Source organism: Nanorana parkeri, unplaced genomic scaffold (genome assembly GCF_000935625.1).
Source record: "Nanorana parkeri isolate BGI_ZX_2015 unplaced genomic scaffold, ASM93562v1 scaffold650, whole genome shotgun sequence".
In the NCBI taxonomy this organism is placed as follows: domain Eukaryota; kingdom Metazoa; phylum Chordata; class Amphibia; order Anura; family Dicroglossidae; genus Nanorana; species Nanorana parkeri.
Window position 1 is genome coordinate 131,384 of NW_017306918.1, and position 23,851 is coordinate 155,234.

General features: G+C 42.3%; 1 protein-coding gene across 1 annotated transcript in view; it reads left to right on the forward strand.

Moving 5' to 3' along the window:
- The window catches only part of HEATR1 (HEAT repeat containing 1), a 205,382-nt gene that overhangs the window by 114,975 nt on the left and 66,556 nt on the right, over positions 1 to 23,851 (forward strand). Inside the window, 7 exon segments of the mRNA XM_018563295.1 lie at positions 2,212 to 2,341; positions 4,954 to 5,120; positions 6,465 to 6,511; positions 9,503 to 9,626; positions 9,729 to 9,869; positions 19,181 to 19,470; positions 23,082 to 23,232. Coding sequence (XP_018418797.1) covers positions 2,212 to 2,341; positions 4,954 to 5,120; positions 6,465 to 6,511; positions 9,503 to 9,626; positions 9,729 to 9,869; positions 19,181 to 19,470; positions 23,082 to 23,232 — 1,050 coding nt within the window.

Sequence of the window (23,851 nt, forward strand, 5' to 3'; positions counted from 1 at the left end):
AATGAAGGTTTAGAAGTGGGCACTGCCTTGTAGTTCTTGTTCTACAATGGGTCATGGGATATAATAGATATGCATTAGGTTGCCAGACCTAATCTGCTTTTGAGTTTTTTGGGGTGGGTATTAGGGGAACCAGTGAAAATCCAGTAATTATAATGCCGATACATCTAGCACTGTCTTAAGTGAGTCATTTTTATCACAATATTGTGATGTTTGATGTTCATGCATTTTTTTATGAAAACCTTGGTGCTGGTCTCCTAATACATCTAGTCAATAGAGTATCGATACATTTACCACTGGTGCAAGTGAGTGATTTTTATCACACTATTGTGACGCATGACTAGGTCATGTGTTTTTAATGAAAGCTTTATTAAGGAGTTTGGCCATGCATTTTAAACATTTTTTTAAGCTCCTGTGCTGCAAGAGTGGCTTATTTATCAATGATACACTCGCACAATGCTTTGAGTTAAAATGAGATTGATATGATTAATGTTTTATTGACATTAGTACTTTATTTGAAGAGTCAACTTTGAATTCAGATTTTTCAGTGGTAATTTTTTTAACATGTTTCAAAATTGTATATAAGTAAATTTTTAATGGCATTAATGTTTTGGTAGCCCAGGTTATTTAATTGAAAGCCTATCCAATCAACATATGGATATATACCCATTCTGTAGTTTTATTTTCATATGAAGATATGGGGAGAGACACTAGTAATGTGACTGTGGGGGTGGACCAGTGTGTAAATGCCCATCCTACCAATGATTGGCTACTCAATCAGCATAATTAGTATAGCAACAATAGTGCTTCACTTTGACTGGTCTGGGGCTTTTGTAGGATGCCACTTCTGGATGCTGATCGGAAACGCTTTGCAAGTTTTTTGAGGATGGCTATCTGGAAGTAACCACCTGCTGATGCAGTCACTTTTTGTTGTGCCTTTTTTTTCCCCAGAGCTTCTGATGGCATATACCTCTTGTGTGCAAAAGAGCCTACAAGGCTATGGTACAGAGGAGTTGGAGAATGCTGCAGGGAATCTATTAACTAATTACGATGGACTAAGAGGTCTCTTAAGGTTAAGCATTGTCAGAACTCCATGGAAAACAGAAGAACTTTAATGTCAACCCCTGAAGAGGATGGGAGATTATATGTCAAGCTGGTTCATAGTCTGTTCCAGGGACCCCAGTGTAAATGCGTTTTGATGCTCTGGTTGCACCCTGGACTCATTGCTCTCTGATTTAGATCTTTTGACCCTCTGAAGCTTTTTGCTCTTCTCAAGAGGATCAACTTCGATGGAATTTCCACCACCCTGGGGGCCTCAGACTGCACAAGATCTTTGCACTCTGAGCTAAACTTTATGGCCACACATGTTCTTTATCCTCTTCCCAGACCATCTTTCTTCAGGAAGGAAAATTCTATCCTTTTTCTCAGTCACTACATTTGACAAGCATGGCTTTGAGTTTTGGGAGAACATGGAGTGTGAGAATCTGTTATGCTTCAGGCTGGCAACCCCTGCTCTAGCAGTGTTTATTATTACACCCTGAAATCCTTCTGTAGAAGGTGTAAAGCCCAGGCTCTCCACCCTAGGATCTTCTCCTAGGCTTGTATGCCTAGTTTCCTTCAGTCAAGCTTGGCACAACACCTGACAATTAAGTACCATTGGGGGTCAGAGCTTAGCTCTTGAGATCCTGTTCTAATGCCCCATGGCAATTTCATCCATTATTATGCAGCTTTGTGCAGGGGTTTGCGCATCTAACTTTTATGTTGCTCCTTTCTGCACTTCCCCCTTTGAGATCTTACATCCCACCAAATGTTCTATTTTCTGTTGTGTTTGAACTTGTCAGTTAATGTTTTTGGTTACCTTACTATTTATTTTACCTTTCTTCCACGGCTGGCGACTCCTGAGCTCTAACTGCACATGCAGGAGGGTATTTCCCAAAGGGAGGAACTATGCTTTTCTGCATAGCCTAGTCTTCTAGAGGCAGGGCATGTACCCTAGAGGTCTGCTGTGTCCTCCAATGAGCTACCTCTGAAAATTATGTTACGGTGAGCCCTAAAAAAATAAGTTTATTGCTACCCTGCCACTGAAGGATGAGTCAATTGCAAAAAAACTTTGTTACCTAATCACTAAAGTATGAATCACTTCAGGTTTTTAATTTCAGGTTTGTAAAACTAATATGTGCTTTGCTCTAAACACTGATTGCACTCTCTCAACAGGATGCTATGTTGGAGCGAGATACTGATTTTTGGATAACAGTCTGCTGTGAATTTACTGTCTATGATCAACTAGAGAGCATGATAAAACTCCTGAAATTTCTTGCCAAGCTACCAGAAAATAATAATGAAGGTACTTTTGCTAAGATGGTATAATCTTCCTTGGGGCCAGTTTACACTGTTCTGGTTCAGTACTATGTGTTTTGTTATGGCAGGGCAATGAAACACTAACGCAGCAAAAACTGCACCTGACCTCTTTTTCGAGAATGCGGCTCACTGCATCGCAGGTGTTTTCTGCCTTTCAAAATGAATGGCACCCCAGCTCTTTAATTAACATTCTTTGTGCTAACACACTTATTACTCCATTGAAACCATATGAGCCGGCCCTTATAAAGCCTTTCCAGTGAAATGATGCATGTTAAAACATTATATTCATTTGGTTTTAAAGATAACATGTCACTTCTACCTCTGTTGGAGTCCATGATTGACCGGATTGCACACCCAAAAGATGAAGATACCTTCACTCACACAGTACAGAAAATACACAACACAGGGAAACACTATAGATGGAAATATGTCAACAGTGTGTACAGAGCTACAAGATGGGGGTATTGTATCACAAAGGTGTATAGGTTATGCCTGTGAGTTTTCGGATATATTGGGAGCCATAATATGATACCGTGGCTGCAGCATAGTTATAGCTATCTTTTATGAGCTGTGTGATAAAATCCCCATGTTACTACAACCTATAAGTGACAATGGGGTCAATTCACAAAGCTCAGCGTTATGAGAGTAGATATGTACTGTTATGGCCAAAAATATTGGCACCCCTGCATTTCTGTCAGAGAATGCACCACTTCACACAGAGAATTGTTGCAATTGCAAATGTTTAGGCATTCTCATGTTTATTTCTTTTTTGTTTGTTTTGGTGTAACACAAAACAGCTTTTTGGTAAAGCCCATCATTCTACTGGTTTTAGGAAATGAAATGAGGCCTTTAAAGAAAAGAATACAGTCCCTACATTCAAACATGATGGAGGTTCACTGATGTTTTGGGGTTTGCTTTGCTGCTTCAGGCACTGGATATCTTGACTGTGCATGGCATTATGAAATCTGAAGACAGCCAAAGAATTCTGGGGTGCAATGTAGGGCCCAGTGTCAAAGTTGGGTCTCTGTCAGAGGTCATGGGTCTTACAGCAGGACAATGAGCCAAAGCAAGCAAGTCAAAAAGCACCCAGAAATGGTTTCAGACAAAGCACTGGAGAGTTCTGGACTGACCAGCAATGAGTCCAGATCTAAATCTCTCCACAGTTGCTCTATGGGATCTCAAAACAGCAGTTGGGAAAAGGAACCCTTCCATTCTGAGAGACCTGGAGCAGTTGGAGAAAGAAGAGTGGTACAAAATTCCTGTAGAGAGGTGTAAGAAACTAATTGATGGTTACAGGAAGCGATTGATTTCAGTTATTTTTTCCAGGGGCTGTGCTAAAAATATTAATTGAGGGTGCCAATAATTTTGTCCAGTCCATTTTTTGGAGTTTTGCGTAGAATGTGTCAGGTGTGGCTTTTTTTTCTCCACTTTTTTTGTGTCATAAGAATACAAACAAAAGAAATAAACATGAGAATGTCTGAATGTCTAAACATTTGTAATTGCAACAATTTTCTGTGCGAAGTGGTGCATTATCTGACAAATGCAGGGGTGCCAATATTTTTTGCCATGACTATAGATGGTCATGCAAAATATTTGGGCTGTGTGTTTCTGGCATTTAGATTGTTCTCCTTTTTTTCTTTCAAGCCTTACTAAAAATGTTGCCTAATGTATCATAAAGCACAGTGTAAGCCACATTAATAACAATTTCACATTAACCCCTTAATGACGTCCATAGTAAGTCACTGTCATCGGGCCCGTTTAAACAGACCCGCCGGGACTCTGTTTACACTTGTAAAGCCGACTGTCGGCTTTACAGTAGAAGCGATTCTGGCAGCTGCCGCCAAGATCGCTTCTACGGGCCCGTAAACGTCTTTTGGACCCCCAGTATCACCTTTAAAGAGTACCTGTCACATAGGGGGTGCTTGTAAGCCCCCCTATGTGACAGCAATTAAAGTAATGTTTAAAAAAAAAACAGTTTTTAAAATAATAGAAAGTAAATGTAAAAATAGTTTTAAAACACGCATATGAAAACAACTATCGCGCTGCACATGTTGGGTATCGCCACACATGCCAGAGCAATAATTCTAGGGCCAATATTTACGCGTATCTCTAAACTTATGTCCTGTAGGGGATTTTAAATCGTTGTCTATGGACTTTTTGGGGTACTGAATTTTGTTGCAGTTTCACAGACGCACACAATTTTTAACCTGGGCATGTTGGGTATCTATTTACTCCTTGTAACCTCATCTTTTATATTTTATTTTAATAAAATGGGTATTTTATTGTGTTTTGGGGCATTTAAAAGCATTTATCATGAAATTTTGGGGTTTGATAAGGGTTTGTGCTATATCGTGCAACCGCCATAATTTTATTCTATAGGGTCTTGGCTTTCAGAAAACATATAATGTTTGGGGGTTTCAAGTAATGTTTAGGCCTAAAATGTGCATTATAACATGTACACACAAAATGAAAAAAAGGCCTCGCTCATGAAGGGGTTAAAAAGCAACACCATGGTGATCTCACTAAAGAATTATACAATGGGAACACTTTACAAGCAATGCATGCTACAGGAATGTTTTCATAAACTTTCATTTCCAGATTTGCCTCAACAGATGAAAGGAAAGGCACTTAAGCGCAAACCCCAGAAGCAAGAATTTGAGTTCTTCAGTTTGGAAACTCATCAAGCTAAGCAGTTACGCCACTTAAGGTTCCTGTCTGTAACCTTTACCTCACAACTCTTGGCTTCCCATGGCTTTGTCAGCAAGGTAATTTAACTGTACTTTAAAGTTCTACTTCTTTTTGGACTTAAGGCTTCATTGTTGCCCCCAGTTGTGGACCAGTGCTGTAGTCTTGAATGTGCAAAAAAGTAGAAAACATTGCTATCTTATCTACCAGCACCAGTAGGTAGTTATCAGTGTGACCTGGCTTGCCAGCAGTTTAGTAACCTTTTACTGCTGGATTCTCTGGATCTCCATGTTGGATAGATGGTTCCCAAAGCTCGAAGTCCGGGCTGTGTTGCCTTACTATTTTTCAGCCTATATATTTTTGTAATAATTTACAGCTGTAGGACAAGCTTGTCATGCTTTGATGTGCCATATGACAAAGTATACCACGCCCCTTCTGGGGAAATCTCACATTGGAATGAATTGCATTGGGAAACATGTTGCGTGTTTTTAACTTTAGCACAACACTGATGGCATACTATTGGGTCCACGAATATACTGTATATACAGGGTGGAAAATAATTATTTGATCCCCTGCAGATTTTGTAAGTTTGCCCACTTACAAAGAAATTAAAGGTCTATAATTTTTATCATAGGTGTATTGTAAATGATAGAGACAGACTATCAACCAAAAATCCAGAAAAAACACATGCTACAAATGTTATAAATTGAGTTGCAGTTCAGTGAGTAAAATAAGTATTTGATCCCCAAGCCAAACATGACTTAGTACATGGTGGGGAAACCCTTGTTGGCAAGCACAGAGGTAAGAGGGATGGTTCCTTGAGAGTTACTATTAACTCAAGCAACCAGAAACTACTGTTATCCGGTACCTACTGATCCCCGTGGGTGCTGGACAGCTGGGAGTTTACTGTATTAATAAAGTGCATTTTTTAAGGGCAACTCGTGGTGTCACTATTTCTTCTGTTTATATGACTAGTGGTGGCATCTGCCCATATTTTATCTTTCATAGTGTGTTTTATGGGCTACAGTTCTCACGTGCGCAGTCCGTTCCGGTCCGGACAGAGAAAATACTGCATGTCACATTTTGTCTGGTCCGGAAATGCATGAACGTGTCGAAAATGCACCGCAGCTAACATACTGACAGCCCCACTCCACAAAAGTTTTTTTTTTTTTAACTGGAATGCGGTAAAAATTCTGCACTGCACGCATAGCACCGCGTCTGCAGATCTGCTCCAGATCTGGACCAGAAAATGGTGTGAACAAGCCCTAAGATTCTAATCTTTTACTCTCTGTGGAGGTTCTAATCATTTGCACATAATCTATAACACCTGATTCTAATGTCATGGCTTTATGACTAATAGTGGTATAGTGGCTTTATATATATATATATTGTGTGTGTTTTATATATCAAATCATTTCTTTAAGGTTCTAAAATGTGAAGCCGCTGAAGAGTTACAAAGCCTGGAACGAAGGTAATTGACTGCACGATTATAATAACAAACGCAACACACTACTATGAGCAGACAGTGTCTACAGGTCTTGACACAGACCTATTTTGCAGCTTCTATTTCTTTTTCTCCCTAAAACTACTTCTACTATTGCCTAAAACTTGTGCATACACCAAATGCTAGTGTACAGCATAGAGGCTGTGCACAATTCGAGGCCTGTAACAACTGTCCGGCACCAGTCTCTCAGGATGTATGTTAGTACACTTACACTTTGAGGTTTTGGAATTCTCTTCACAGACCTTTAGACATAAATGTTTTAAACCTGTGGATATATTTCAGACGTGGAGGGCAACCTAAGAGTATTTCTTAGCTGGATGCATTTTGAAGCATAGGTAGAGAAACACAGATAGCGGGCTACAAAAAAAACATCAGGAGGCTCTGGATTATTTTGTTATGGTTTCACAGAGTTCTCATTGATGGTGGGCCTGAAATTGTACAAATGCCACATTACATGTTTAAGTGCCTGTTCACACCATATGCAGTGCGTTCTGGCCGGAACGCACTGCATCGCATTGCGTCCGGCTCACTTTTTTGCCGGGCAGGAGGGGGTGTGACGGGCCTTTTGAAGTGAATGGCGCCGTAGCACTCGCACGAGATCGCAAGGCACATTGTGACTGTGGTCCAGTGCGGTGCAGTCAAAATTCTGCAAGCACTATTTTGAGCGCTCCGCATCCGAACGCACTGCAGGCACAATGTGCCTTGCGATCCCATGCAGGCGATCGCATTGCGGCCACAGGGCGTGGCTACGGTGCCATTCACTTCAATGGCCCGTCATGCTACCTCCAGCCCTGCACACCTATTTTATATTTGTTACATGTTCCACATTCACATAGCGTGAGCTAAAAACAAATTTAAAACACTTCTTGCAGTTTAGATTGGTTTTATTTGGGTTAGGGTTTTAAGGGATTACATTTCTACTTGCTTATCTTTGTAATGTTAGGAGGGGCTTTGAGGGTTGAGGGGTCTGAGGTGGCTTGTCCATTGTATGTTTATTAAGTGAACGAGAGAAACAATCCTCAAATTTCAGTCTAAGGGCTATTTCACACCAGATGCAGTTGTGATGCAGTCTGTTAAGTTTGGCAGCTGCATCAAAATTGCATCACAATGCTTTCCAATGGTATTTCTGGTGGCTCTGTTCACAACAGTGCTGTCAGTTCTGATGCAGTCAGAAAAAAAATCCTGCTTGCCACACTTTAGCTGCACTTGATCGCAACGGAATGCATCAGAACGCATCAAAACTGCGTAAAAACACATGGAAATGCACTGGACGGCACCTGAAAGCCCATTTTAAGCTAAAAGAAAAAGCATCACAATTTCAGAAACGCATCACACTGCAGCTGCGCAGACGCACGCACTTATGGTCTGAACTAGCCTTAAGTTTTTCCATAAGGTAGTATGGAGTGTGTCCAGAGCTTTGCAAAATAGTGAGGAGCACCACATACAGGCCAAACCTGAAATATTACCTTAAATCCATATCTTATTGTAAATCAGTGATCTGTTTCAACACAGGGAGCAATGCAAAACTACAAACTGAGCCATTTAGACCATTACACATAACACTTACTTTTCCTGTGCTTGAACAAGCAAAAGTGGTGAAATTCATAAAGCCTGGAGCAGACAAAATCGGGAACAGCTGCCAATGGCAATCAATCAGCTCCACTTTTTCATTGTCAAAGCTTAAATGAACAAACTGAAGAGAGAGACTGGTTGCCATAAGAAAACTGTCTGCTCCAGTTTTCATGACTTCCACCTAGTGTGTTTTATGGGCCTGTTCACACGACGTCCGTTTTCTGTGCTGACCTGATCCGTACGCTCCTGCACTAAATATGTATCCTATGTGTTTTATGGGCTACAGTTCTCACGTGCGCAGTCCGTTCAGGTTACGACAGAAAAATACTGCATGTCACATTTTGTCTGGTCAGGAAACACACAGACGTGGCAAAAACGGAACAGAAACAGATGGCAATGCAACTAAGCAAAAAAAGAAAATGTATTCTTGCTCCACTTTTTATGATGTCAGGGGCAGTCGGAGTGGGAGATAGATAGACAGGTTGGGGTAGAGGTAAAGACATGAACTGCAAACATTTTAAACATGCCCATTACCTTACCATGGACATACAAGTAAAGGGGAAAAAATGTATCCTGGTGAGCTCGCAAATCCTCATATAAACTCCAGAACTGACCCTTGGAGTCCCGGAGCCTCAAGATCGGGTTACCCAATAACGACGTCTCCTGCGAGCTCATTCTCTGCAGATTGCTGTAGACAGCACAATCAACATGCCTGCAAACATGTGATACATGTCTGATCACCAGCTTTACATACACAAAGGGAAGTAGATGTTACGAGAGGGCGGAAGTGACCTCAGAGGAAGAATCTGCATACTGACAGCCCCACAGCTTGAAAAAAAAAAATTAACTGTCAGCATCCGGACCGAAAACGCATCAAAAACGCACTGCATGAGTAGCACCACGTCTGCAGATCCGCACTTAATCAGGACCTGAAAATCATGTGAACAGGCCCTTAAGGCTTTGTGTTGCTGTGCATTTCTGCATAGTCAAAACCATTTCTTATGCCTTCATATGGGAGTATGCCATTACTTTTCTATAGTGACTACTGCCTTGGGCAGGAGGACCGGATGCTGACCACTAGTGTGGGGGACATATTGGAGTAAAATGGCACCAAATATTTGAAGGAAATATTTACTGAGAGGTATATGTGGGTCTGCCTTTGCTGACCTTTTTCTAAGAATATTAGTTGCCTGGCTTATTTTGTCTTCACTAACCTGTAAGTAGCATACAGTGATTTGGGCAAATCTCTGCACATCCTGGTTCTGGTGAATGAATTTACTTATCACTCATACTTGGTAAATCAGGGTGCGTTTAGGTAAATGGCATAATACTATTTCAAAAATTGTTATAAATTTCTGAGGTACAAGTGGTTTATTTTTTATTTAGGTTATTGGAAGAAGTCCTTTGCTATATCAACTTAGTAGTGAGTTCCCTGGAAGCAAATGCAGACAAACCTACAGTAAAGTTCTGGCGAGCACTTCTTAACAGAACTTGTGAGCTGCTAGACAAGGTGAGCCTACCTTCATTTTATTCTCATATCTGCAGTGGTGTGTTTAGCTGCAGTATGTTTGAAATGGGTATCTTAATGCTCTTCACAATTTGTTTTTTACAGGTTAATGCTTTACTGCCTACAGAAATGTTTATCCCAGTATTACGTGGTCTCCTGACTAATCAGCTGCCATCTGTGAGGCGTAAAGCATTGGATATACTAAACAACAAATTACAACACCAAGCACAATGGCAGGAAGATCAGGTGAGTGGTGTTTTGCTAATTTTAACGCCAATGGCTGTAATAACTTTTTTCAGCACACTAAACTAAAGATCGCTATACACCTCTCAATTTTGTCATGTTGAGCCAGGGGGCTGAACAAGAGAAGATCAGTCGATTCCGTTATCCACACTAACAGTGTAGAGGAAATCTCCATTGCTGGCTATTGCACTCAGGCAGCCGCGGCTAACTGGATACAGTGGCACTGCTGAACAGTGCTTGTATATGATAAGGAGCAGTCACTGTTTTGCCAATAATTCACCAGACTCAGTCAATCATGGTGCTTGCCACCCACAGCTCAAATTCCAGCTGTGTGAGCTAGAAATTAGAGCCTTTAGATATTTTAAAACTATCACTTTGTTTCTTTAGTATAGTGCTAGTACTTTTAATTTTAAGACAGCTAAGACTAGTAGAAGACTTAACTAGACATAAGTATTACATTTATTTTATGATTATTAAATCTGAACTTCAGTCAAACCATTCAAGCAAATAACAGATTAAATATAAATAAAGTAGAAGTTATTCCTGGCAAAGAATTTGCATTACTCTCCATTTCTGTTCATCCAATCTTGAGATTTATACAGACCCATAACACAGCTAAGTGTATGATACCACATGCGGTTAAAGAATACAGCAGTGTTTTTTCTCCACCCTTGGGTTTCATGCACACTGTCTGAATGTACGTTTCCTTTGGTAAAAACTTAGATTCCTGCGGCAGGAATCCCAAGTATGCCGTTTAGAAGCTGCCGTTGTCACCTGTTTATGATCGCATGACAGCAGCCGCATTTGAATGCAGCAGCTTGCCGGCAGTCAACACATAATCGTATGTGATACGATTATGTGCAGTTAGGAATAGGTCACTGTCCCTGGACACATGGTAGATGACTGCATTGTCCGTGTCGACACATATGCATTCAGCCTTCCTGATTGATTCGGTCTGAGTGCTGCTGCGTAATGGCAGTTAAGTAAGAATTCAGATACTTACAGTAGCTTAATTATAAAAAAATTATTGTCTCCTATAAATTTCTGGAGTACAGTTTAAAATCTACAATTCAAATGCATACACTGGAGCTTTTCTAAGTGCCAAAGGTTTTTGTTTGACTCTTCAAAGTCCTAAAATTTGCACATCCCTGCCAGGCACCAGTGCCAGATTTGCCTCACTTTTCTTTTCTGCAGTTATGCAATACAGAATGGTTACCTCTGTGGCTTCAGCCTGTGATTTCATAGTAAAAAAAAAAAGCAGCAGCTATAGACTGACTTTTTTCTTTCCTCCCGTCTGTTTCTTGTCAGCACACGTGCAAGCAGCAAATCTAGTCTCTTTCCAGGGTTTTACATTAGGATCAGATTCTCCGCTTCGTTTCCATTTAAAATAGGGTTAATTTTTACTCAATTACACATTTGTGTGGTTTTGGTTTTGTTAATGTCTCTGTTTAGTTTTAAAACTTAATTCCAATGTAAACTGATAGTTCGCTATATTACAGAATGATTGCAGAACAATTATATATCTTCCAGTGTAATGGGTGCTGACCGTAATGCTACACAGTGTGATATATGGTATACCCTAGTAGCAGATGGAATTGTCCATACCTCCGTTGTCACTTTTTTGTGTGTGATTTAAATGAAAATTTCACACACTGTTTTGAAATATTAGCAATGTGTTTAAAATAGAGGCAGTATAGTGGCTTTGTTGGTAGTACTTCTGCCTTAAATGAATGTGCCAAGCTAAAAAAACACAAAATTGATAAAACGTGGGGTTTGCAAAAAAATATTGTGTTTTGGGGTTTTTTAGCTCGGCACATTTATTTAATTTATTCTTTTTTTAATCTTAATTTTAAGGTGGACACCATAGTGCCTTGTAGCCAGGGTAATTTATGCTCGACACAGGATCCATTGATTCTATGGTACTTTTGCCTTGCTGCATTGTGGTCCCTGTTCCGAATCCTAGTCAGGAAACAATCTGAATGGAGTTTGCTCATGCTCTTCCTGTGCTTGCATGGGTTTCCTCCACGTACTCCAGTTTCCTCCATGTACTCCAGTTTCCTCCTATACTCCAAAGACGTGCTGGTAGGTTAATTGGCTCCTGAAATTGGACCTAGTATGCAAGTGTGTGTATGTATGCATATGAGATAGGGATGTTGGATTGTAAGCCCATTTGTGGGAGGGCAGGGTAGTATGTAAAGGGCTGCATAAATTTGCATTGCTTTATAAATAACTGTAAAACATTTTGTATTGGCTGCATCATCATATAAGGTAATGCTAGCGGTCTTTTAATTTGAGTTTCTTCTAGTCCAGCAAATGTAACCAATTTTCTGACTCACTTGAAATGTGGTTCATGCATGTTTACCAAAGGGGTAGGTGAAGTGTCTGGAGTCTTTTTTCATCATGTTAGCAGCCTATACATCATGAGGTCTGGTATATCACTCTTTCATTTAAATTGTCTCAACTCTGATAAGGGATACCCAAACAGAGTGGTCACAAATCAAGCCTCTGGGTCCCTTACAGCAGCATGCATCCTCTTAAATATCCATATTCCACTTTCCATTGGAAATCAGAGCAATCTCCGAAGTCTGGAGCTGCATCGAAAAATATGGCCTCCTGACAACAGATCTGTCCTGGAGTACGTTCATTTACATAGGAGTGGAGGGGAGGCAAGGGATACACATGATAGGAATTTTTCTTCCTCTGTCACAGGTTGGAAGTTCCTAAAGGCAAGGCAGGAAAGTCTCTGTTGTAAAGCTTTGGTGGTGGTATTTTTTTTTTCTCAAATGTGTTTATTGCAGATACACTATTTGTGAATTGGTTTTCTTTAAATCCACCAGAAATCTGCAGCGTTTTGCAGCGATTTTGAGACCCCTGGCATTCAGAGATGTAAATTTGACTGAACCCATCGTATTGCAATGAAATAGGGGACACTTACCAGAGAGAGGGTGAAAGGGGAGAGAGGGATGTCTAAGGGTAAGAGGTTGAGCAGGTATAGAAGGGTTCAGGGTTAGGGGGGCAATTGAGGGCATAGAAAAGGGACATAAACCCGGTCTGTGGTAGGTAGAGTGTGGCAGGTGTGAGAAGGGAGGTAGAGAGAAAGAAGGGTGCTGCAGGTTGGGAAGGGTATACAGGGGACAGCAGTAGGGAGATAGTAGAATCTGGAATGTCAAAGAGTGCTAGACTGAGCTACTAGCTAGCCAAAACAAGAGTGGTATTTGCCACTTAGACAGGGTGAGAATGGGTACCTATGTGGGGGGTTTGAGTGGGTACGCATAAGAGATGGAGTGTACACCAGGTACTTGGATTGCAAAGGGTACATTATCTGGTCTCGCAGACCACATAAAGTGCAGAGGAAGGCGAGGTGAGAAAGGTATAACCTTAAGGGTGCTTCTTTAAACCCAGCGGGGCCTAGGGACATACTGTCCAAGAGGGCCATAGTTCATAGACATACCAGCTTTGATCTCTGGTCACTTACATTAGTGTTGTTTTACAAGGTCTAATTAAAAAGGTGAGCCTTATTCTATGTGGTGAGAGCACATTTGGGGCGAAGCCTACTCAATCATTGATTATAGAATGCACTGATATTTTATACAATATGAGCACAAATTGAAAGATAAAACAGGACTTGTTGATCTTTCACATACCCTTCAGGTATGTGAAACCCATCAGGTTTGGTTTGTGTTAATTTCATATTTGCATACACTGTGGTATTTGTGTAATCCATTTTAGGAAAATGTCTAATTTACTGTGAGCCCTGCTGCAGTTTTGTGTGCTAAATAAAAGGACTACATTACTTTTTTCAGCATAGCGCAGTGCAACATGTTATAATCTCATTGCACTTTGCCTGTAGAAGTAAATTAAATGTCAATAGAGTTCTAAAAATAAGTAAACCACACAATGTGCCAGCATCAGTGCATCAGCACCGTTACCCTCATCGCACACCAGCTTTGTAAACAGAAAACAAAGATAGGAGGTCAAGTCTCGTGCCAAATAGGGTCTGGGGTAGATTAGTTCCTCCTAAGGGTGCTGGTGTTGGCTATACGAGGAATGAGGCAATCTAGGCTGGAGAGGAAGTGGACCAGGTTGTTCTACTAGAAGCTCCAACCAGTTCGGGCCATCCGCCACTTGTGAGTTTAGGAATCTGAAAAGAGCTGGAAGCTGGTTATGGGAATGCAGTTTGAATGTGCTGTCTCGCATACAGGCAATAGGAGGACGTCCCCATCTGCATGATGCCTCTGCTGTGCGAACAACATCTTGTAAGGGCTTTAATAGGAACAGCGTACGCAGGGTTTGTCTGGAGAGATCCGGCAGCATGCGGATAAACACTCTTTTGAACTTCATTTGGACTCTGGTCCATGCTCGGCAAAGGATTTCCTCTTTAACTGTGTAGAAATGTATGTGACATAGCAAGTCTCTAAGGGCCCCAGTCATGTTGTTGCAGGGGGCCTGAACCCTGTGCACTCAGTCCAGTTCCAGGTCCACTGTGGTAGGTTTGTCTAGGAGTAGTTTAGAATGACCATGGCCAAGATCCACATCTCTCATTGCTTCCAGGATGCCCTTCACCCGCAGGTTGTTTTTCCTACTCTGGATTTCTGTTTGGTTTTCAATTTGCTGCAGCTCCTACAAGAGGGCCTCCACTACCCTCGTTGCCATCTGGTCTAGATCCTGTTTTGTGGAAAGTTGTGAGAGTACGTGCTGCTGGTCGTCTTCCATGCACATATCATAGAAGTCGGATGTGCTGAGGCCACAGAGCTGGGAGATGAGACCATGCATGTGAGGAGTTTGGATAGGTGATGGTGGCAGGTGGACGTCGCTATGGTAGGTGGTTTCCCTTGCTTTTTGCTTGGAGGCAGTGCCTGAGGCTGTCGCATGGGTCGGTGCGATGTTGATATCAGGCCATGAGGCCAGGTTCACACCTAGGTGATAGTGGTTGCCATTTTGTTCATAAGATCGCGCGATAACACGTGTTTTGTTCTCCATAGAGATGTACAGGTGTCCAATCAGAAGCAGAAACAGCCATGGCCTATGTTCCTGTTTCTGTCATACAGTGACGTGCGGTACCTCTTGTTCCGGGTGAGGCATTTCCCAGCACGTCCCGCCCCCCGCTGACCGAAGCCCCACCCCTGTTGGACGAAGCCCTGCCCCCGCCGGAGGAAGCCCCGAACCCAAGCTAGTGTAAAGGAGGCAGGGAGGAGCCTCCCTGTACCTCGCTTGCTCATCACTGCTGAGGGCTCCGTCCATGACAGGTTACACAGCGGGGAGGATTTCTCTGCTGTGTAACCTGTTAGATGCCGATCTGAATGGAGAAAAAGCTGTCGGCTTCAGACATGAAGTAGACAGCTTTTTCCTCCATAATTCTAGGTGAGGCTCTGCCTCCCCTGACCACACGTCCCTGCTGTCATATGCTGTAATCATGCGATTATTCACTCCCAAATCGCCTATTGAACAAAGTGCACAATTTTTCAAAAAACTCCATGGGTCCAAAAACGCGTGACAATCGCTCGAAAATAGCTCTTGCACCAAGTGATTTCTACAGCACGACAAATCGCAAAGGTGTGAACAGCTTCTATAGACCTTTAATGTAATTTTGTGTGTTGTGCAAAATCGTGCAGCTAAATCCGTGCGATAAATCGCCTAGGTGTGAACCAGGCCTGAGGCCAGGTTCACACCTGGGCGATCCTTGATTGCACGGCAATTGTGCATGATACCACTCGGATTGCTACGCGGTCATGGAGTCACCCACCGCTGACGATCGAGCTGTGGGTGCCATTATTTTCTGATGGCACGGTTTCCCGCCGCAATTCCGCCCGTGCAACCGAACACGATGGTGGCTAAAACAGCCGCTCGTCGTGTATCTTTAAAAAAGGTACCTTTTTTCTGCATTTGTTGCGCGGATGTACCGCATTTTAAATCTTTGGGGCCGCGCAGTAATCACTGTCTGCAATTGTGCACGTCCACGTGATCTTTGGACACGCTTCACAGATCGTTCAGGTCTGTGTTGGCCCTGCAGGTGCAGGCCAAAAAGCTGAGGCGATCCATCACTTGATTTCTGGTGACCTGTCCTTCGGAATGTTTTTTATCTTGGAAAAGTCTACTGCAGTATCATAGAATCCCGTCCATACTCCTCCATGCTCAAGCCACACATTTTTTTATATTTTGTACATTAATCACAATAACCCTCCACCCAGACCCATAAACCCAGGGTTTGGACACATAAGGGCACCCCTTCCTTTCAAGCTTTACATTTAAGCTTACCTTTTCACTTTCAGCATTTCTTTCTGTTCTGTTAAATCCAGGCCTGGAAAAGTTCTCCAAAAAATCCTCCTCAGCGTTAAAGGTCTTACACCACATGTTAACAACACAGATGTGGACACTTGCTGAAGTTTTCAGACTTCATACATTTACAAAGCTTGGGTAAAGGAGGAGGTGAAATTATTTGTATTCTCAACAGGTTTTTCTTCAAACTATCCCTCTTTCCCCACAAAGTCTTTCTGAGATGCTGTTCCTCTTTAACTTTTCTTTTTTTTTTTCACTTCACAACCTGTGTTCCACACCCAATGAAGATGGATCTCTTTGTACTGTTCTGGACCCCAATAAGTGTATTTTAACATACCCGAAGGTTCCAGGGTTTATTCTGATGTTTCTTCCTTAACTTGGCTTTTGCGGTTCTGGCCCCATTCCTGGTGGATCTGAAAACCGGGGGCATATCAGTGATTTAATTATCTCGACTAGGTAATCATTAAGGCTACATTGGTTCAGGACTTGAGAATCACCTTATGCTTCATGCAGAGCTTCAGATGGCTGGTGAGTCTCCAGAAGTCCTCCTTGTAACCTGACACAGTAACTGAAGCATGATCTTGGATACCAAGTTGGCAAGAGTTTTTTGGGGGGTTTTTTTTTGCCTGAGGAAAACAAAGTTACAAATACCTAATATACAGACACAGTGTATGAATACATAATATACCTAATATACAGACACAATGCAGGTCTTTCCTATGCAGAGGCATTTAAGCCTGGGATCTCATAGTGTCATCCTTTTGAAATTGTCCTCTTCATTAAATTCACACCAAGATTCTACAGTGACAGATCCTCTCTCCTTCTATAGGGAGATTTGACTTCTAACGCTAATCCATGGTGGCTTTTGTTGCTAATGGCGTCACTGTGCCATTTCTTCCTGCACTTTAAACAGATATTTCTCATTGCATATACAAGCCTCTTTTGATCAGGGAGGTGTTCTGTGTATGCTGGGGCCCAAACTGTCGATCAACTTACTGACCAGTCCTTCTGTTTTAAGGTTAAATTCTGCATCTTGCTTCTCATTCACTAGTTTAATGCCATGACTACTGAAGGCCCTCTGTGAGGCATAATAGCTGCCATGCTCAGGGCTTATAAGCACTCTTCAATTAAGTGGTAAAGTTACAATTGGAAGGTTTTCTTTAGGAAATGAGTCTCTCTGACTTAACCTTAGGATTATTTTGGTAGATATTTCTACAGTGGGCTATAGATCAGTGTTTGGTACCATTAAGGGACAGATATTGTCTCTGGTGACCTTGTTTTAACAGCCCCTGATCTCCCATTTTTGCTACCTGCCATATTCCAGAGTATCGCTCACTTTGCCCCTGTGGCCCTTTGAAACCTTAACCTCAGTGCTCTCTGCTCTCCATAAGTCTTCTTTTCATCCCTCTTATGTCACTCTCTTTTTTTTTTTTTCTTTCCATGGCTTTGTCCAGGAGGTTCTAAAAGTTTGCAGCCATGCCTTATTCTTCACCAAGATAAGATTGTCCTGTGACATGGGTTTTTCTTTCTGCCAAAGGTTGTGTCCTCCCATGTTAATGAGGACATGCTGCTCAAATTGGACTGTGGACTGCGGGAATAGCCATGTGCAGCCAGTTTAGGTAGTATGTGTTGTATGTGTATGCGTATCAGATGTGGTATGTGTGCCTATTGTTTTGTGTGCGTATCAGAGTATGCCAGAACGCACTGGAGATGGTGTGAACCGGCCCTAAAGCCTGTGAAGCCCGTGACGCACTGCATACGGAGCCGCATGCAGCAAAGAGAAGCGGCGATGCGTGGAGCGTTGCGTGCATTGTGTCTGGTAATATCCTCTCCCGGCCCACAGCTAGACGAGTTGAAAATTAGATCTACACTTTGATTTTAGTCTGCAAATCATTCTCTAATATTGCATATATTCTGTTGCCATATTTTTAAACCTATTTGGAATCCACTTAGCAGTGTAGGAAGTTAGACAAGTTAATCTGGTGTTTTGGCCCTAACCATGACAATAATACAGCCAAAAGTTCAAAGTCATATATGTATTACACTTGCCATTTGGTTAACCTATAGTATTGTGAAATAAGTAATTCCACTTTGAGCTATTGGCGCTTGTGCAGATTATCAGACATCCCAACTCTCCCGGACGTTCTGGGAGTCTCTCGCTATTAGATAGCGGCTGCCCGGAAGAGAAACATTTTCTCCCGGAAAGGTTTACTCTTGCTTTATCTAGCAGAGTAAACCTTTCCCTGCTATCTGTAGGAATGCATAGCTAGATTGCTATTGGCTATTTCAATCAGCAGAGGTGGACCTGAAGTTCTCCATCAGGTCCTCCTTTTAGTGATTGACAGCAGCAGAGGGCGGGTGCAATAGCCAGCATGCTATTGGATATTCCATATTGAAATAGCCAATTGCAATATCAATCTAGTTATTCATTCCTATGCTATTTTTTTATTCTGGCAACAGCAGCTGTCAGCATACTAAAAAAAAAAAAAACCCTGCAGATAGCAAAGAAGCTATTGATTCCTGTGCTATCTGCCATCATTTCAGGGGGGTGCTCTCTCAAGAGGGCACCTCCCTGAAATTGCTTTTTTCAGGTTGTTTTTTCAGGGATTATGGGCACATAAAACTGGTGTCACACTGATATTGAGGACTCCCTCTTAAGCCAGGCATAGGCTTTTCATAAAAGAAAATGTTGCTTGTGTTTGTCTACACCATGTGTCCCTTTGTGATTTTTTTCCTCTTGCGTTCTCTCCTCCTTCCACTTTTTTGCTAATGACTGAATATCTAGTGTGTGTTCAATAAAGCCTATAGAGGTAGAAGTATGTCCAGCACCCACAATATACGGCAGATGTTATGGCATGTCATCCAACAATATTTTTTGTGACATAGCTCTGTTCTAAAGAGCTGAAGAGAAATTAATTGCAGCACGCTAAACTGTTAACATCCAAATATGTTTAGTAATAGAAATATTAGGAAATATTTACAGTTCTCATAATCACAATGCAGCTTTCTGACTATTTCTTATATCACTATTTTTACAGATTGAGTTACTATTGGGACTTGTTAAGGACCTCCTGTGTGTTGCACAACGGAAATTTAACATTGAAGAGGAAGAACAAGCAATCAACAGACAAACTGCTTTATACAGTTTAAAGCTGCTTTGCAAGTGCTTTGGTTCTCAGAGGCAACATGTGTTTGTGCCTGTACTTAATGTGGCTGTAGACATTATTGTGGAGGGACCGAAGGAGAAGAACGTATTGGGCAGTGCTATGCTGTGCATTGCAGAAATTACCAGCACAGTCAAGGCCCTGGCTATTCCTCAGCTTCCCAGGTATAGTACTATACATTTTAATTGTGAATACCCATTTCTCTATTTGTTTGTGATATACCTTAGTACTAACATATTGGTCCCACACCCTTTCAGCTCCCATTTGTTGGGGAGCTCTATTTTACTTAAAAATGTAGTTGCAAATATTTTATAGTGACAGAAAATTCAGTAATGATAACAAATCATATGAAAAGCGTTATCCTTCATTGAAGGACACAGCTAGATCTATAAATTTAAAAAAACTAGTGGTTACACATTTGTTGAGGCCGGAAGAATAGAATTATGAGAGCCCACACACAGAAGCAACAGTGTTTGTCTTCCCTTGCTCATTCACAAAACACTGAGAGGGGAATTTATGAAAACTGGAGTAGAAAAAATCTGCAGCAGTTTCCCATAGTAACCAGTCAGCATCTATCTTTAATTTTCACAGCTAAAGACAGAAGCTCTTTCACAAAGCAAACTAAAGAGAGAAGCTGTTTGGTCGCCATGGGCAACTGCTTCAGATTCTGTCTGCTCCCGTTTTGATAAAGTCCTCCAAATGTATTCTGTGAATGGTTCACAGAATATGAAGCTTTCTGTGAATAAGAAAGGGGAGAGGAGGGACGGACAAATCACATGTAGCTTCAGTGTATCTTTCCTATCGCAGTGCCAGATGTATAGTGAGAGCTGTACTACCTGTCCTAAATGAATGTGTAAATATGACAAAGTGGCATACACCTCCCATTGATTCACTTTTTATCATCCCTGGGGGTTCTCGCACGGCCCAACTGGGTTTGTGATCACATTAGTCCCTATATAAAATAGGCCATCTTCTATCGCCAAACCGGCAATCATGTCAGCTACCCTTTCAATTTTCTTTTATTTATGCATAATGCAGGACCTAAAATTATCCATCAAGTTTACTCATTTCAGCCATTCCCGGCTTTAAGCAGAGCTTGCCGCACATTAGTGAGTACATCTAAAATACCTTCCGCAATATAGATGAGGTAAAAAATGTAAAACAGATTCTTAAACACCACTATATGCAGCTAATACAGATAAAACACCACCAAATGCAAGGTATGTACATATCTACCCATAATTTATGATCATTTAATTATAGATATCTCAGATGTAAATCTAGGTCCCACATATAGTTCATTCCTAAGGAATCCTAGTTCTTAACATAGGCTTACCCACTGCATGAAAGGGAAAACCTGCTGTATCACCTCCGCATACTATAAAAAAATGTTTTGATACATTGAGTAGCTGCTGAGTTTTGTTCCCCACAATAGTGTTTTCAAACTCTAAATCTCATTGAGCAAGTTGTACTCCTGACATACTGATGTAAACATTTGCTGCAAGTAATACCAGATTTTAGTGTTAATGTACTAATTTCTCTTGTCACCAGTGAGTGAACTGAATGTGTTTTAAATGTGTAACTACAGATGTCTCTGTATTTAATGTTGTTGCTGAAGGCAAGGACCTCATTCCCACATTTTATCAGAGTCTGGAAACCTCCCTTTCCATAAGGGGTGTCCCCAGATATCTGCCCACCCTACCTGAATAAGTAAGGGGTACTCATTCACAAAAAATGTCAAAGTAAATATAATCGCAGACACCTTAGAAAAGTCCTTTTTTTAAAAACAATCCCCAAATGTCCCCATGATGTAGGGCCAACATCATGATAAACACGACCTTTGCACGATGAGCCTCTACCGACGTACTCTCACTTCAAATGACCTTTGCCTGGCCAACAAAATAGCCAGTGATGCTGGTAAAAACATGTCACGCCAGATGCCTGTCGGCTAAACAATTTCAAACAAGCTGGCAAGCAGCAGAATTGTTGGTTGCGAGGAATCTGATGGGCGCCTGCGTTTTACAAAGCAGTGATGCTGTGCAGCCACATACGTTGTAGCAACTAATAACACTGTGTGGCCTGCACAGCATAAATTATTGCTAGGATGCAGGTGGCTAAGCTGCACAACTTCTTTGGTTGCTATGGTGCAGACAGCCACCAGTGTGCTAGCCATCAATGACATGGGGGGTAACAGTCAATAACATCACTACATGAATGACTTCTGGCTGCAGCAGCTGAAGGTGTGGTGAGCAGGCAAACTGGCCAAATCTGGCCATTTAGTTCATCTGTTCGACCAACTGCGAACAACTTGGACTGGGACCTGAACCCGAAGCTAGTCCTTACCATGCCACACAGAGCCTCCAGAATGGATAGAGGGTTAAGCAGTGCTGATTACCTGTTTATTTCAATAGGCCATAATGGGTGTTTCATATTTACCGATCCTCCTGTTCAGCCATCCGACCTGCTCTGCCACGCACAGACAGAGCCGCCGGCGATCCACGATTTGACAGCCAGCGCCTCTGACCTGCACACCGCTCGGCCATCCTGAACTTGCAACTCCCCACTCCGCCCCCCCACCAGCAATTTCCTTGGATCCCTGCTGCCTCAGCCCATACAAGCGGGGGGAGAGCAACAGGGATCTGAGGAGAAACAGATCCCTGCCTGGAGAGGCTCCAGGCAGAGAGGAGAGGCTGCTGATGCAGATGCCGCTGCAGTGTCGGAATTTTCATTAATATCGCTCATTAGCGGCTGATCTAATGACGGCTATTTCAAGGGAACCGTTCTGCTATAAGCTCATGGTCGCTAAAGCGACCATGAGCTTATAGCAGAAAACGGTAAAAGCCACCAACATATGGCATACTGGTGTGGCGTGCAGGGCACAATTTTTTTTTTCCGCCGTATGCCATAAGTCGGAGGCAGGGAAGGCTTAATCTTTGAGCCTCTGTTAATGGTATGCAGAGATCAGAATTTGGAGTTGCAAAAAGTGACCAAATGCATTTTACTGCTGCAGAAGGTGTTGATAAGAGTTCTTCAATTAGGTGGCATTTACATAGAGATCTTATTGATCTGAGTAAGGAGTTAAAAAAAAAAAAGATCGCTACAAATACCTCCATAATTGTAGGGCGGAAACAACTAATCAACAAAGTCAATAATCGATGGTGAAAATCTTTGTCAATGATGTGTTGTATGTGTACTGTGTGTACATTGTGTTGTATGTGTACTGTGGTTGAGATCTTTTTGTACCTCATTCAGTAAGGGCATATAGTTGCAATGAAAAAGGCCTTTCAACTTATGATGCTTCCAGGAGAAAGGAAAATAAGGTTGCAGCAGTCTCACCTCCCTGGCTAGTAGGTTAAAGTTAAGAACAAGGATTTGGCAAGGCTGCTGAATGTAAAATAGAATGTCATCTGCATACCTTGTGTGTTTTGTGCTCCCTATCCCCTACCTTCACCCCATGAATATCTGGATGGTGTTTAATTGTGGAAAGAAAGGGTTCTAGGGAGATTGAGGGCAGCCGTACCATTTCATAAGGACAAGGGCTTACTGTGCCATTCGTACGAACCTGGGCAGTTGGATCTTTATACAAAGCTAAGATCTGTCACAGCATCTTCTAACCCAACCCAATATGGACCTGGGTCGCCATAAGTTAGTCCCAGGCCACCGTATAAAATGCCAAATACTTGTGGATCAGCAATACTTGATAAAGTGAAGATTAGATGTGTTTATTTTCTAACTCCATTTTAAGTTAGGATTAATTGTGTGTCATTGTTTGCAGACTGATGCCTGCTCTCCTCACAACTTTGAAACAAAGGAAGGAACTGCTTGAAAGTGAGATTCACCTGCTCAGCACATTGACAGCTCTGCAAAAGGTTTTAGAGATACTCCCACATTTCATCAGCCCCTACTTATACGAGTCATTGCTACAGGTAACTGTTGTCATTGGTTCTGTTTTATAGCTTTGTCCTGTACTAACCCATCAGGCTACTGTGTTGCATTGACTGTATTTAGTCTTAACAACATGTCTGAATTTAGACAGTGAGATCCCCTGAGATCCTGTAGACTGCAGGGTCTCAGGGGGTCTCTGCATGATCTGTGGGGGGCGTTGAATGATCTTTAGGGGGCTCTGCAGCCTGCAAAGCCCACCATAGATCCTGCACAGTCCCCTTGAGATCCGGCAGACTGCAGGGTCTCGGAAGGTATCTGTGGGGGGCTTTGCCGGGTCTCAGGGGGTCTCTGCAGGATCTGTGGGGGGCTTTGCAAGATCCATTGAGGGCTCTGCAGCCTGCAAAGCCCACCATAGATCTTGCACAGCCCCCCTGCGATCCAGAAGAAAGAAGGGTCCCTGCAGGATCTGTGGGGGGCTTTGCAGGTTCTGTGGGGGGCTTTTTCCGGATCCATAGGGGGCTCTGCAGCTTGCAAAGCCCACCACAGATCCTGCCCAGCCCCCCTGAGATCCGGCAGGGTCTCAGGGGGTCTCTGCAGGATCTGTGAGGGGCTTTGCCCGGTCTCGGGGGGCTAGGGAGGATCGGTGGGGGGCGGTGCGGG